Source organism: Hypanus sabinus, chromosome 2, assembly GCF_030144855.1.
Source record: "Hypanus sabinus isolate sHypSab1 chromosome 2, sHypSab1.hap1, whole genome shotgun sequence".
Lineage (NCBI taxonomy): Eukaryota > Metazoa > Chordata > Chondrichthyes > Myliobatiformes > Dasyatidae > Hypanus > Hypanus sabinus.
The window spans coordinates 165,933,236-165,945,475 of NC_082707.1; the positions used below are offsets into that span (position 1 = coordinate 165,933,236).

Genomic DNA, 12,240 nt, shown 5'->3' on the forward strand with positions numbered 1-12,240 from the left:
GTGAACGGAGTTGAAAGGGATAATAAATTAACCATTATGGAATGTTGCAGTAGACTCGATGAGCTGAATGGCTCATTCTGCTCCTCTGTATATGGTCTTTTTTTGGTTAAGATTATACAATAAAAATGCAATAGTGGCAGTTTCCAAAAAAAAACACAGAACATAAAATTTTAGGCAATGCTTTTTTAAAAACTGCAATGATATTTATAAGTACTAAAATTTAGCAACACACTCAAGTTTGTTAAAGTTCAATGTAAATTTATGAAGATTAAATAATTAAACATTGGAGTGAATTTATGTGATAGATGGTTAAAAAAAAATCTATATACTCAGTATTTCCTACCTTCTTGTGAGTTTTGAGGTCAATTTACTAAAGAGGTTTGTAGAGCCTCTACTCCGTGTCTGCGACAAAGGAGTGGCATCATGAGACAGTGTAGGAGATGCAGGTGGTCCATTGTAGGTTGCATTTCGTCGCTCTCTGAGCTGACCACCATGGAAAGTGCTACGACTTGCAGTTCCTCTAGGGAAACGGATTCTGTCAGGAGTGGTTGCACTGCTGATACTGTGAGTGGAAGTCACAGGAGTTCTTTGCCCTGGAGCAGTACTATAAGAAAACATTTCAAAAAAGCAACAAAATCATTCCAGAACTACTGCATACTAATGAACTGGTGATTACAAATTAGACGTAATAGTATTAATAATCTATTATTTCTTAAAATAACTTTTAGAGTTAAAACCAGCTATAAGTAAATAAAACACCAAAATAAGGACATTAAGTGTTTAAATTTTTACAAAATAGAGCTGTGACAAAAACTATTAAAAGCCACACAACAAATAGGAAAGCCAACCTGCGATTATGTATCCTTGCACAATTCTCGCATACAAGATTAGATAAATATTAAACACTTCTCTATATAATGAAAACAAGGTAGCACTAATTGACAAAACTTATTCATTGGCAATTTAATCTGCATTCAAATTCCTTTTGAGATAGCTAGAATTATATTTGAAATGAAGCTAGAGAAAAATACTGATCATTGTACGTGACCTAAACACAACTGAAGATAAACAGCTGTTCCCTCAGTCTAAGGACTAGGAACACCACTATGCTTCTTCAATGCTATGCATAAGGCATTTACAACTACTAACAAAATAAATAATAAGAACTTTGTTAATTTATCTTGCTCTTGGATGTAATGCTAAAAGATCATATATTCAACATAGAACAACTATATGCCAACTGCAAGATTGCAATCAAAAGACTTTTACAGATTCTTTAGAACAGTAGCACCAGTACTAGGCTGAAGCTAAATCTATGCATTCATTTACAATATTCCAAAATTAGAAAATTAAACAAAATTAGAATAAGGTAAAAAAAAACGTCAGCAAGTAAACTTAATGAATTAGCCTCCTTTGCTTACTTAGGGTTGAAGTTATCAGCTTCATTGTCTATTGCAGGCATCATCTTGGTAGCATACCCTGAGCCTGATATGGACATTGACTTCTGATGCCGTAATCGAGTAGTAGTGGAAGATGTAGCAGAAGCGGATGTAGATGCAGGAGCAGATACATACGCAGACGCAGAACTAGTCGCACAAGCAGACATTTCTGTCAGGCTGTGATGAAGTGTGGTTGAGATAAGAGGCAGAAGCAGACAGAAGTACAACATGGAGCACAATGCTGAACAAGTGCAAATTAAAAGAAAGCAAACACCATGCTGTTTAAAGAAGTTAGCTGAGATTTTACTATTTCAAATATATGTGAGGGCAGAAGTAGAAAAGTAATTTTAAAACTGCAAAGTAGTAGAAAAGAAAAACAGTAGTCTATCTTTTAGCATCAAAAGCTATTTAAGCATACAGAAACATATACTGCAAGTATACAGAGCAATAACTGATATACTGTATGGCATGTACAATATTTTATCTTCCATCATCCTAATAGAATCCTTTGGAATATTAGTGTAATAAAGTGTTCTAAGCTAAAGTGAATTCTGCATCATGATAAATCAAATTTGACTCTACTCACTCACCTGTTCTCTTTACCATTCTGTAATACAGAATGCCTATCTATGTTGGTTCTTTCGCTGCAGACATATGTATTCCGTCGGGTCATTCCTCCAGACACTGTATTATTCTGGTAACAGAAAAACAGGCATGATTCCTTCCCATCTGCATTAGAGTTGTTTCTATGTTTGTTCCATAATAGCTTCTTGTAGCTTCAGGTAGGATGTGTACAGCGTGAAATGTTGATCTCTAGAAGAACAATACTAAACACGCAAGCAAAATGCACATGAAGGACCATATGCAGGAACCAAAACGTTCTCTGCAGAACTTCATTCTGCATCCCAGGCCAAAACCTGCAAGCCTGCTTCAGAAAAACATTTGGGTAGTAATTAGTTAAGCTTGATTTTTGGAATATAGCCCTCTGCAATGGGTGCTATTACTCCATTGTTGAGCAACAACTTATCAAAAATATTTTCTCTTGTAATCAGGTAACATTCAAGAATAATCTGGCTTTGCCTCAGTGGACTGAGAGTCAAAGGATTGTAGGCTCAAACCACTCTTCAGTAACATTTTTGCAGGAACTCCAATGTAGTACTGAGAGGGTGCTGTAACTTAGACATCCTATCTTTGCACAAGTCATTAAACCAAAGATCAGTGTGCCCTCTCAAATATATAAATATATGAAGGTACAATGTGGAAAAACAGATGGAAAGTCAACAATTATTTGTCATCCAAAATCACCCAAACGATGATCTTAATGATCACATTTCAAACATTTATTTGTAACATGTCTGGGCTTTGAGTTCTTTAAACTAAATAAACATTCCATCAATTTCATAAAATAATATAAATCTCGCAAAAAGTTCATGTTATATTTAGAGTTAGCATCTGTTATGCTTACACTAGTAACAGCAGAATTCTTTTTACGATCAGGAATCTCTGCTTTATTAGGATTGTTAGCATTTCCCAATTTAGGGCTAGACGGAATAATTCCTCTTCCTCCAACAGCAGTGGTACTTGACTTCCTTGACTGAACTTCTTCTTTCAAATCACTGTCTGTTGTGCTGGTCTGACTTCTTTTTGCATAGGATACCACTGGTGGAATAGAGGGTCCAGCTTCAAATAAAATAAAGAGATTTTCTGGTTAAGTTTTTCAAAACCTGTAATTGTCATTTCATTTTTAAATCCATAAATCCATCAAGCCTGTCACTTAAAAGTATATTAAAACAGACTTTAGAAACATTTCAAGCACCAAGTACGTGCAGCACATTTACTATGACAATGGAATTTTAGGCTCAGGAAGGCAATATACATTCTGCTGCTACAGTCGGAAACAGGTTGGAGCTGGTATTTCAGAAAATGAAAGAAGATAATTTTTTCCAACATTTAGGGATGCTTCTGAACACTCACCATGATCACTGTACCGTCTTTGTTTCTGATTGGCAGAAATACTTCTTTGGACCTTATGATGGGAGGGGGATTGTCCAGTGCTATTGTTGAGGTCACTGCTTGGCCTGATCTTTGCTAATGAAAGATTGCTGCTGGAGCTTGAATCACTGACTTCCAACTAAGAGGACAATGAAGTAGTTTAGGTGACAAGCAATCAACTACAATTAAAACATTAATAATTTTTTTAAATAAATTATTTTCTTCATTAACATCCTGTCATTTTATCTACTATCCTCACAATCAATTCTATATATTTTACAGATGTAATAAGGATATAATAAACTTCAATTTGTTAGTTTTTCTTACGTCTGAATGCTTATTTTTATATTTAAAGAAAATACTTTTATTTGTGTATTTAATGAGGGCTTTCAAAAACTGTCAATTTTTAAATTAAACTCAAAACAAACCCATTAGAAACTTTAGTATTAAAGGCTTAAACTTCTCATCAAGCTGAGTTCACTCACTGGACAAATCATCGACAATTACACTCAGTTGCCACTTTATTAAGTACACCAGGTATACAAATATCTAATCAGCCAATCATGTGGCAGCAACTCAATAAATAAAAGCATGCAGATGTGATCAAGAAGTTCAGTTATCACTCAGACCAATCATCAGAATGGGGAAGTATGGGGAACCCTTTCAGGGTTCTTTTGAAGACCCTGACCTGGAGTTACATGCTGACTATGGTTCTTTGTGGGAATGGGACCCGCTCTCGGGGTTTCATAACTGGCCGTTGTCCAGCATGCCAAGGGCTCAGCTTTGGAAGCCTAAGATCTCAGGGCTCTGGAGACAAGCAGATCGAGGGTCGTTGTCACAGCAAGAGACTTGTGTGTCATCATGGGAATTGGAATATCTGCGTGCCCAGAGCTCGAGAAAAGGCGATGTAGCGGACTTTCAACATCGTAAACCAGCAAGTTGTTTGTTAGTCTCCCCACTCACTGTGAAAACAGAGACACTCTTTCTCCCTTATTAGGGAGAGAGAACGCCTGTGGTATGTCGAATACTGAGTAAAACTAAGTCTGTGTCTTTACTGTTGCTCGCTCATGCTTGAGTGCTCGGTGGCAGGTATCAATGTGCTTTTTTTTAAACTGGTGTGGGGAGGGGGGATTGTTGCTTGCTGTCGCTTACGTGCAGAAGGGGGGAGCTGGGGTTCTAACATTTAACTGTCGTTCATTCTTTGGGGCACTCTTCTGTTTTCGTGGATGGTTGTGAAGAAAAAGCATTTCAGGATGTATATTGTATACATTTTTCTGACATTAAATGTACCTTTGAAATGTGATCTGAGTGACTTTAACCATAGAATTGGAGCCAGACAGGATGGTTTGAATGTCTCAGAAACTGCTGATCGCCTGGAATTTTCACACACAACAATCTCTATTTACAGAGAATGATGCCATTAACAAAACCACCAGTGAATGGCAGTACTGTGGGTGAAAACACCTTGTTAACGTGAGAGGTCAGAGGAGAATGGCCAGACTGGTTCAAGCTGATGGGAACTCGATAACAACGTGTTACAACAGTGGTGTACAGATATGCATTTCTGAACACACAACACATTGAACCTTAAAGCGGATGTGCTACGGCAGCAGAAGACCACAAACATTAAGCACCACAGTACAGGATTAGGCACTTCAGTTCATCTACTCAGTACTGAAATATTGTACTGCCTAGTCTCATTGAACTGCACCAGCACCATAGCCCTCCTTAACTCTTTTATCCATGAACTTATCCAAATTCCTCTTAAATATTGAACTCAAACCTGAATCCACCACTTCTGCTGGCAGCATGCTTTTACACTCACATCACTCTCCAACTGACGATGCTCCCCTTCAGCTTCGCAGTTCATTCACACTTAACCTATGGCCCCAGTTCTAGTTTCTAGTTAGAAATAATTAAGGAGCTTCTTTAATTTCAACAATAGCTACAGTTGAAATTTGGTGGACAGAATCCTCACCTGGCTGTCTGTGCTCAAGGTATTACAAAAATCAGAATAAACTGTAATGCCTGATGACTGCTGTTGACAATAACAACCAGAATCATTGCAACTCATTTTGATTAGAAACAGCAGTTTATATAAATGCAGCTACAGAAAACTAGACAATAAACATGCCAAAACAACTGCCTTTTGGGGATTATTTGATGCACTACAGATGTTACCATACAATTCTTTTAAACTGGAATGGTCAGTTTATGGAAAAACATGCAAAAGTGGTACAGTTTAACTCTCAAAATATACAATAGTTAGGAAAGACCAAAACATCATGTGACCATAAGGAGCAGAAATAGGCCATTCAGCCTATCAAGTCTGCTATGCCATTTTATCATGGATGATCCATTTCTCTCTCAACCCTATTCTCCTGCTTTTCCCCATAACCTTTCAGGCCGTGACTAATTAGGAACCGATCAACCTCTGTCTTAAACCACCCAATGACCTGGCCTCTTGAAAGATCAATACTAATGCCTCCACAATCTCTTCAGCTATCTTTTTCAGAAGCTTGGGTTGTAGTCCAACTGGTCCAGGTGACTTTTCTACCTTCAGACCTTTCAGCTTCCCAAGCATCTTCTCCCAATAAATAGCAATTGCTCTCACTTCTGTCGCCCGACACTTCCAAACTTCCAGCATACTGCTGCGTCTTCCACAGTGGCGACTGATGCAAAATACTTTAGTTCATCCACCATGTCCTTGTGCATGGCTACTATCTCTCCAGCATCATTTTCCAGCATTCTGATATCCACTCTCACTTCTCTTTTACTCTTTATGTATCTGAAAAAATACTTGGTATCCTCGGATATTATTGGCTAGAATACCTTCATGTTTTGGCCCCCAATGGCTATTTTAGTCCCTTTTGTTGGTTTTTGAGTTTCTCAATCCTCTAACTTCCCACTAATTTTTGATCTATCGTATCCTCTCTCTTTTGCTTTATGTTGGCTTTGACTTCGTTTGTTAGCAGCGGCTGAGTCATCCTGCCTTTTGAATATTTCTTATTCTTTGGGATGGATTTATCCTGCACTTTCTGAATTGGGCCGGCACAGTAGCGTAGCGGTTTGCACAATGCTTTACAGTACAGGTGACCTGGGTTCAATTCCCACTGCTGCCTGTAAGGAGTTTGTACGTTCTCCACGTGACTGTGTGGGCTTCCTCTGAGTGGTCTGGCTTCCTCCTACAGTCACAAGATGTGCTGGTCAGTCGGTTAAATGGTCATCATAAATTGTCCCGTGATTATGATATGGTTAAATCAGAGGATGCTGGGCAGCATGAATCAAAGGGCTGGAAGGGCCTATTCCACGCTGTATCTCAATAACAATAATATTTGCTCCCATAAACTCCATCTGTTGCTGCTCGGCCATCATCCCTGCTAGTGACCCCCTCCAATCAACTAGCAGTTCACAACCTGGCTACTGTTCAGAGGCTATATATAACTTCCATTAGGGTCTTTTTACGCTTACACTACCCATGAGGATGCTATATTTTCCAATACTATGTCCCCTCTTTCTAAGGATTTGATTTAATTTTTGACCAACAAAGCCACCGTCTCTGCTTGTCCTTTCGATACAATGTGTAAGCAACAATTATACCACTGCCCAAGACTATCATCCAGTAGCACTCACATCTACAGTAATGAAATGCTTTGAGAAGTTGGGCATGGCTAGAAGCAATTCCCAGCTCAATAAGGGCCAGGACTCACTGCAACTTCCCTATCACCACAATAGGTCAATGGCAGACGCAATCTCAGTAGCTCCACGTGGCCTTGGATCACCTGGACAATACAAATACCCATGTCAGGATATTGTTAACTGACTATAACTCAGCATTTAACGCCATCATTCCTACAGTTCTGATCGAAAAGCTGCAGAATCTAGGCCTCTGTAACTCCCTATGCAATTGGATTCACGACTTCCTAACTGGAAGGCCACGATCTGTGTGGATCGGAAATAACTTGCTGACAGTCTCCAACTTGCTGACAATCAACAGTGGCACACAGCAGGAATGTGGTTTTATCGCACTGTTCTACTCTCTCTGCACCCATGACTATGTGGCTGGACATAGCTTAAAAGCCATACATAAATTTTCTGATGATACAACCATTGTTGGCAGAATCTCAGATGGTGACGTGAGGGCGCACAGGAGCGAGAAACACCAGCTAGTTGAGTGGTGTCATAGCAACAACCTTGCACTCAGTGTTAGTAAGATCAAAGAGCTGATTGTGGACTTTAGAAAGGGTAAAACAAGGGAACGCAAATGAATCTTCATAGAGGGATCAGAAGTGGACAGAGTGAGCAATTTCAGGTTCCTGGGTGTCAATATCTCAGAGGAACTAACCTGGTAGCAACATATTAATGCAACTATAAAGAAAGCAACACAGTGGCTATATTTCATTAGAAGTTTGAGGAGATTTGGGTCATCACCGAAATCACTCGAAAACTTCTACAGAGAAAACGTGGAAGGCACTCTGACTGGTATACAGGGGTGGGGGGTTGCTACCGTACAGGATCGATGATGCAGAAATTTGTAAAATTAACAGCTCCATCATGGAACCAGCCTCCAGTGTATCCAGACAGCTTCAAGGAGTGGAGCATCAGGAAGATGGTGCCCTTCATTAAGGACCCTCACCACTGGACATGCCCTCTTTTCATTGTTCCCATTAGGAAAGAGGTACAGCAGCCTGAAGGCACACACTCAGCGATTCAAGAACATTTTACTCCCCCTCTGCTACCAATTTCTAAATGGACATTGAACCCATAAACACTACCACTACTTTTTTTTAAATTTCTGTTTGTGCATTACTTACTTTATTTATTTAACTATTTAAGTACACACACTGTAATTTATTTTTTCCATATTTACTGCACTGTACTGCTGGTGGAAAGCTGACAAATTTCACGACATATGCTGATAATATTAAAGTGGATTCTGCTCCTTGCATGTTAAGCTATAACCTTTTTGCCACAATTCAGTGATATACACAATGTCACATCTGCCGATCTCTAACTGCACAAGATCATCTACTTTATTCCATGTACTGTGCTCATTCAAATATAACACTTTCAATCTTTATTAATCACCCATTTCGAGTTTGTCCCTCTTTTACACTGCAACTCATCCCGCTGACTGCAATTCCGCCCTTCACATGCCTGTCCTCCCTGACAGTCCCACTATACACTACCTCTGCTTATAAACAATCACTCCAGTTCCCATTTCCCTGCCAAATTAGTTTAAAACCTCCCCAGCAGTTCTAGCAAGCCTGCCTGAAAGGATATTGGTCTCCTTGGGTTCTGGTGTAACCTGTCCCTTTTGTGCGGGTCACACCTTCCCCAGAAGAGATCCAATAATCTGAAACACTGCTTGCTGTACCAGTTTCTCAACCCAGTACTGATCAGCTACATCATCCTATTCTTACCTTCACTGGAGCATGGCACAGGCAGCAATCCAGAGATTGCTACCCTGGGAGTCCTGCTTTTCAGCTTTATATCTAGCTCCCTAAATTCTCTCTTCAGGACCTCCTTGCTTTTCCTACCCATGTCATTGGTGTCAATTTGTACCAGGACTTCTTGCTGCTTCATTCTTTCTTCAAAATCTATATGTGAAATTAAACTAGTTACTTGGACTGATCTTTAAAAATCACTTTAAATCAAATCAATCTACTACTGTGGTATTCAGGTGTCCTAGGTGAACTGAAAAGCCTCCAGACAAATAATTTGCCTGGACCAGGTAACAAGCCATATTGCCAAGACAAGGTGGACAAATGCTACAGATGTCACACATAAAAATGATCACCAGATGGCTGAAGTATGAACAGAGACATGGGCATTAGGCCTTGTTAGGATACAACTGCAGTGGTTTTAGGGGTAATGATAGTTTTGCAAATGGAGAAAGTGAAGCTAGAATATTAGATGTGCAACAAAATAATCTCATTTTGTTAAACAGATTTGAAAGAGAAATAGGATTGCAACCTTAGCAGAGCAAATCATTTCAAGGCTGTTTCTAAAGACCTTGGTCCTGAAACTTTTACTGACAGTAAACAAAAATGTAATTTTTGAAATATGAACTACTTTTCTGAAAAATAACACGGTCTGCAAGAAAATAAGTGTTTCTGCAAGTAAATGCAGCAATGGGTCTCTTACCATCAACCAAAAGATAAAGATCCAATTCCTTGAACTATTATCTTACTTATGACAACTGTTACATTTCCAAGCAATAGTAGGCAGGGGTATTTTGGGGGGTGTGGTGAAAGTATGGAATTTAACTAGAGTTATCCTGCTGTCAAATAAACAGTTTTTTTTAGATACTTATTCTAGAGAGTGCAGAATATAGGAGAAGAAACTAACTTTTAAAATTAAAGAAGTCAGGGCAAGTAGCATTAATTTGCATATGATCAATGGTGCTGGACTTCCCCAAATCAGAAGATAGTGCACTGAGACTCACTTCAAAAACCCAAATGTTCCCAGGGAAGTTCCTGATCAAGAGCTGAAGTGTTCTTCCAGTGCCCCAGCCATTGTTTGACTTCAACAAATATTTAAAATATCTGACAGTTTATTTTATTACTTTTGCTGGGACAATGCTCTATGCATAATTGCTGCTGCTTTTCCTGATCCTCCAATAATACCTGTACTTTGTAAATACAGTAGTAACAATAAAATTATTTGATAAATTTCAAAGTTGTAAAAGAAACTGTATAAATGCAGCTCGTTTCCTTTCTTAATGCTTACCTCATTAGACTTTCGCCCCAGCAGCAAATATGTTGCCGTTATCTCATCATATTTCATTTTTGCCAGGGAGTCCTGGATTTCCTCACGAGTATAACCCATTCCAACCATTATCTCTGTAAAATTGAGATAAGATGACATTCAAGCAGATTGCACTCAAAAGTACTCACCTAAATCTAACAATACTGCAAGTTGACAGTGATATTTTGGTTCTGTGCATTCTACTTTCGGGTCTTGAGGCAAGCTCAAATTGAAAACATTAGAACTGTTCGCCCAAACTATTAACATAGTGATTGAGAGGCAGTTCACTGGCGTTAACAGTGCAGCCAATTCACTGCTCCAGTGAAACATATTTAATACTGACTTCCAGTGCTGTTTTCATATCACAAAGATGTGTGATTGTTAGGTTATTTGCTCCTGTAAATCACCCCTAATGTAGGTGGCTGACAGGAAATTTAGGATGGAAGTAATTAAGTATCATGTGTAGGAGAACGGGTCACAGGGAATTATACAAGGAAATGGATTGATATGGTTGATCTGAGAGCTGGCAAAGACTTGAAAGGGATAAGTGGCCACCTATGTTGTTAGGAAATTAGGAAATATGATAACTGGACTAGTTGGTTTATGTAGAGAGCATTAAAATTACATTTCTAGAAGAATGGTATATTAGAATACTGTAATATTTTTATTATTTGTGGAAAGTGAATATTGTTAACAACATTGGAAGTCACTGCCTATCCTTTATTGTCTCATGAAATAAAAAAAAGGCAATTAACAGTCAACTAGACTTGGATTTACGATAGAACAAGTAAGGCCAATAGATTTATTATCCTGAAAGGAGACAAGTTATTATGATTTAATAGCTGGATTATTAAATCATTACATTAAAGTATTAATAAGATACTCTAAGGAGTTCAGCAACCAACATGAATTTTTATGACAAATCAGTGGTTTCATAGATTCCATTACTGAGGTTAACATTTGTTAATAAACTCCAGATTTATTTCATATGTAACTTGAAGTTTGGGATCAATGGTCCAGAACTCTGGCGACTAGTCTAGTAACTTGACCATTACATTATTGCACCCACTATTCATTCATTCTAGAAATGGAAAACTTCTATATCTTACTGTAGATATCAACATTCTAGTTTAAAGTATAGCATACTTAATTTATAAAATGTGAGAAATCATTTAGAAGCTATCATGGTACCACCACAGTTTTTTTTCCAGTGAAGGTAAAAGTAGATAAATTAGTTTGCAATTTTGAAATCCAATGTCTAGTTTGAAAATTATCACCTCATACTTTGTGACATTAGTTTTAAACAGGAACACAAAGGACATTATATAAATCACTTTGCCTAATAAATTAGAACATAGAATTGTACAGGACATTAAGCCCTTTGGCCCTTAATATTGTGCTGACCTCCACTTAGTGGCTATTTTATAAGTTGCAGGAGTGGAACCCAGTGTGGTCTTCTGCTGTAGTAATCCATTTCAACATTCAACGTGTTGTGCATTCAGAGATGCTCTTCAGCAAACCACTGTTGTAAAGCATGGTTATTTGAGTTACAGTCATCTTCCTGTCAGTTTAAACCAGTCTAGCCATTGACCTCCCTCATTAACTAGGTCTTTTCTACCCACAGAAGGGCAACAATTATACCAGTGCCCAAGAACAGTATTGTGAGCTGCCTTAATGATCATCGTCCAGTAGCACTCACACCTTTGATGATGAAATGCTTAGAGGGGTTGGTCACGGCTAGAATCAACTCCCGCCTCAGCAAGGACCTGGACCCACTGCAATTTGCCTCTCACTAACAAAACATCTACAGCAGATGCAATCTCAATGGCTCTTCATGCGACCTTAGATCACCTGGACGATACAAACACCTCAGCATTTAGCTCCATTCCTACAGTCCTAATCCAAAAGCTACAGAACCTGGGCCTCAGTACCTCCCTGTGCAATTGGATCCATGACTTCCTAACTGGAAGACCACAATCTGTGTGGATTGAAAATAAAATCTCCTCTTCACTGGCTATCAACACTAGCATTCCTCGGGGATGTGTGCTTAGCCCAGTGC

The 12,240-nt window shown here is 38.6% G+C and overlaps 1 protein-coding gene across 3 annotated transcripts in view; it reads right to left on the reverse strand.

Moving 5' to 3' along the window:
• The window catches only part of mark3a (MAP/microtubule affinity-regulating kinase 3a), a 164,136-nt gene that overhangs the window by 37,431 nt on the left and 114,465 nt on the right, over positions 1-12,240 (reverse strand). For all 3 annotated transcript variants that reach the window (XM_059958618.1, XM_059958612.1, XM_059958623.1), the window contains exons 11-15: positions 10,164-10,276; positions 3,414-3,570; positions 2,905-3,119; positions 2,030-2,133; positions 344-604 (exon numbers count right to left, since the gene is read on the reverse strand). In XM_059958618.1, coding sequence (XP_059814601.1) covers positions 344-604; positions 2,030-2,133; positions 2,905-3,119; positions 3,414-3,570; positions 10,164-10,276 — 850 coding nt within the window. The remainder of the gene's footprint in view (positions 1-343; positions 605-2,029; positions 2,134-2,904; positions 3,120-3,413; positions 3,571-10,163; positions 10,277-12,240) is intronic.